At 68.3% G+C, this 3,653-nt stretch overlaps 1 protein-coding gene across 1 annotated transcript; it reads left to right on the top strand.

The window, feature by feature from the left end:
- The first annotated feature begins 709 nt into the window (after nucleotides 1-709).
- Nucleotides 710-1,935, top strand: UTF1 (undifferentiated embryonic cell transcription factor 1). The gene is made up of 2 exons (XM_059054814.2): nucleotides 710-1,274; nucleotides 1,387-1,935. Exons 1-2 carry the CDS (start codon nucleotides 710-712, stop codon nucleotides 1,872-1,874), a joined length of 1,053 nt encoding a protein of 350 aa, XP_058910797.1. The 3' UTR covers nucleotides 1,875-1,935.
- The last annotated feature ends 1,718 nt before the right edge of the window (nucleotides 1,936-3,653 follow it).

Below are 3,653 nucleotides of genomic sequence, written 5' to 3'. Positions count from 1 at the left end.
CAGAATAAAGAAGTTTCTTTCTGTGTAGTGTGTGTGTGTGTGTGTGTGTGAATTATGACACTACGTCTGACCACTGGCCTGGCTCTTTATCAGATCCAGCAGAAAGCTGCCAGCAGGCAGTGATAAACACTACCCCCTGCACAGACTAAGACCACACTAGGAAGAGGGGGTGGGGAGCAGACCCAGAACACAATTATGTTTACAAACAACATCTGGGGTGCACCAATGAACAAAGGAGGAGGCACGAGGGAGCCTCTGGAACTGGAATGTTCCATGGCTTCATCTGCGCAGCGGTGAAAGGTCACGGCACATGCGTATAGACGAATCAAACGTTGCGCGCCCAATGCACGTTGCGCGCCCAATGCACGTAGCCATATTTGTTTGTACCTCAACTGCGCAGTTTAAGACGTACAAAAGGCGGTTGGGAGGGTTCTTCCCTGCTGGTCGGGCGGGGGCAGAACCTTGCTCCAGGCGCTCAGGGCCTAGTGGCCCAAAGACTGGCCGGGAGACCCAGGCGCCGGAGCAGCCAAGTTGAACTTGGCGCGCAGAGGCGGGGCGGGGAGGGGCGGAGCGGTGGGAGGGCCGCCAAGACCCGGCTGGGCTCCGGCGCCCTCTCCGACCGAGGGCGGACGCGCAGGGCCCACCGAGCGTGTGTGGGCGGCTTCTCCCGGGCCTCGGCCCCGACCCCCGCGCGCCCGCCGGCCCCGGGATGCTGCTCCGGCCCCGGCGGCCGCCCCCGCCCGCGCTGCCCGCGCCGCCGTCACCCGCCAGCCCGGACTCCGAGCCGCGGCTGGCGGGGGGCGTCCCCGGGACCCCGCCCGGGAGGCCCGCCTCGCCCGGCGCGCTGGCGGCGCCCGCGCCCCCCGGGTCGCCCGCATCCCCCGGGTCGCCCGTATCCCCGGGCTCGGCGCAGCGTACGCCCTGGAGCGCGCGCGAGACGGAGCTGCTGCTAGGCACGCTGCTGCAGCCGACCGTGTGGCGAGCGCTGCTGCTAGACCGCCGCCAGGCGCTGCCCACCTACCGCCGCGTGTCGGCCGCGCTGGCCCGCCAGCAGGTGCGGCGCACGCCCGCACAGTGCCGCCGCCGCTACAAGTTCCTCAAGGACAAGGTCCGCGACGCGCACGGTCAGCCGCCCGGGCCCTTCGACGCGCAGATCCGCCAGCTCATGGGGCTGCTGGGCGACAGCGGGCGCAGACGCAGCCGCCGCCGCTCCCCCGGGCCCGGGCGACCCCCGCGTGGCCGCCGGCCAGCCCCCGCCGCGCCCGCTGAGCCGGGTAGGTGGGCTGGGGTGGGGGAGGGGCGGGGCGCCTCGGGCCGGGGGAAGTGGGCTGCGGGCCGGGGGGAGGGGCGGGCGCGCCTCACGCGACCACCCGCTCTGCGTTCCAGGCGCCCCACCGCTGCCCGCCACCCGAGACGCCGACGCGGACCCCGCCTGGACGCTCAGATTCAGCCCGTCCCCGCCCAAGTGTGCGGACGCGCCCCGCGCCCCCGGCTCCCCGACGGCCGTTTCCACAGTGCCCCCCGCGCCCGGCCGCCCCGAGGACCCCGAGCCCTTCCGCGCCCCCGGCTCGCCGCCGCCGCCGTCGTCCCCCGGCCCCACCCGGGAAGATCCCGACTCGCCGCCTGGTCGCCCGGAGGACCACGTGCCCCCGCAGTCCGCGCCGCCGTCGCTGAACGCCGCCCTTCTGCAGACCCTGGGGCACCTGGGCGACATCGTGTCCATCCTGGGCCCGCTGCGTGACCAGCTGCTGACCCTGAACCAGCACGTGGAGCAGCTGCGCGGCTCCTTCGACCAGACCGTGTCCCTGGCCGTGGGCTTCATCCTGGGCAGCGCCGCCGCCGAGCGAGGCGTCCTGGCCGACCCGCGCCAGTGAGGCCCGACCGCCGCAGTCCTCTCTGCAGGGCCGCCCCTCGGCCCTGACCCCTCCTGCGGCCCTCCCCCACCCCTAATCTAGGTATGGGTTAAATAAAAAGGTTGCTTTTTCCGACTTCATTTTGTGAGTGTGTGCGGGCCCCGCACTGGGTAGGAGCAAAGGGCTGGAGCTCAGGGCGAGGTTAAAATGGCCTCGGGATCCCGGGGAGGGGCCAGGAGGGCTGGGGTGGGCTGAGGCCCCGTTGGGATGCTGCCCGGTCCTACCTGCCCTGGCAGGCCAGTCTCCGGCGGGGCAGGGGCTGTGGGCACGTGGAACCCGAGGTCGGGGCCCTCGCTGCACGCCAGCTTCTCCAGATCTCCTGACCCTGCCCCCGGGACTTCCCAGCAGGCAGACCAGCCATGGTGGGTGAGCCCGGCCGAGCAGGGAGGAGGAGGAGGGAGGGTCCAGGGAAATGGCGACGGCCTGGCTCAGCGGAGCCGGTGGGGGGAGGTGTGATCAGTCTCCAGCGCCCACCGCCTGCCGCCCAGGGAAGAGTCTGAGGCTCTTGGCTGAGTTGGGTCAGGGAAAGAGGTGCGGGGGCAGGGGGGGGCGGGGGGGGCAGGAGAGCTAACGCGCGCCCAGGGAAGGTGCTCCTTTTGTCCCCAAGGAGGTGACTGGGCCGGGGGCGGCTGGGGGTCTGAGATCTTCGACCTTGGCTGAGGCCAGGGTCCCTGCAGTTTCAAGAGGACTTTATCAAAATCGCCCCAGGAGCATTTTCCAAATAGTAACTGAGGGCCCCACCCCGGGCCGGAGGATCAGACGCAGTGGGGACAGGGCGGGGCCGGAGGTGCTCACAGCCGGGCGGGAAGGAGGAAGTAGCCCGAGGAGCTGGCCAGCATAACAATGCAGGCTCCGGCTGAATGCGGGGCAGCTTCTCAGCGACTAGGGGCTCATTCAGAGACTTAAGCGATTGCTCTAGGCCACAAAGGTAAAAGAGGGAAGGGTGTCCCCACGGGCCCTAAGGTCCTGGCCCTCTGGGCCGGCAGTGGCACCAGCCCCTCCCCCAGCCCTTTCCTGGAGCCGTCTTCCGGGAAGCCCCAGCTGGGCCCTCTGCCCGCAGGGACCCTGGGCAGACCAAGGGTGTGCTTGTCCTTCAGCCGCGTACTGATGGCCGGGCCTGGGGGCTCCGTGTGAAAATCCCAAATCTTCATTTAAGACACACTGGCCTCTGCTCCACGAGGCTGTTTGTGCCCTGGTCCCTGTGAGTCCGGAAGCCACCAAAAACCTGGGGTGGGCTGACTCGAGCTTGTAAACACCCCTCCCTACCCCCACACGCCCCCGGAAGGCAAGAGCCGTGGGCTGGGGGGGTCAGTCAGAGACAGCCTTGGGACACATCCCAGCAAATACGTCAATCCCCCAGGGGTGGGGACGATGTCAGCCAGGACCCTCTGCTCTGGAGAAAGGCTGTTCCGGGGCTTGAAATCCGTGTAAGTCTCTGAGTCTGAGATATTTGGGGGCACCAAGGAGAACCCATCTGCCTTACTGCCCACATTGCCTGGGGCCCCGGACGCCACATCCCATGGCTTTCTCCTTGGGGCCCTATGTTGCGGTAATGACTCTGAACACCCCTTCCCCCGGCATCGCTAACGTCTTCCTGCCTGGTGAGGGGAGAGAGCCTGTCTCACCCCAGCTCCTTGGCTAGTGGCTTTAGTTTTAAACTTCAGCCGTTCCTGATGCGTGGAAATTCTCAAATCCCTTCTTCTGGCCCTGCCGTGACTCCCTTTGGCTGTGGCTCTCTCG

Source organism: Kogia breviceps, chromosome 2 (genome assembly GCF_026419965.1).
Source record: "Kogia breviceps isolate mKogBre1 chromosome 2, mKogBre1 haplotype 1, whole genome shotgun sequence".
Taxonomy (NCBI): Eukaryota; Metazoa; Chordata; class Mammalia; order Artiodactyla; family Physeteridae; genus Kogia; species Kogia breviceps.
The sequence above is the reverse complement of the archived record's forward strand: the minus strand, read 5'-3'. Positions and strand labels throughout refer to the sequence as shown.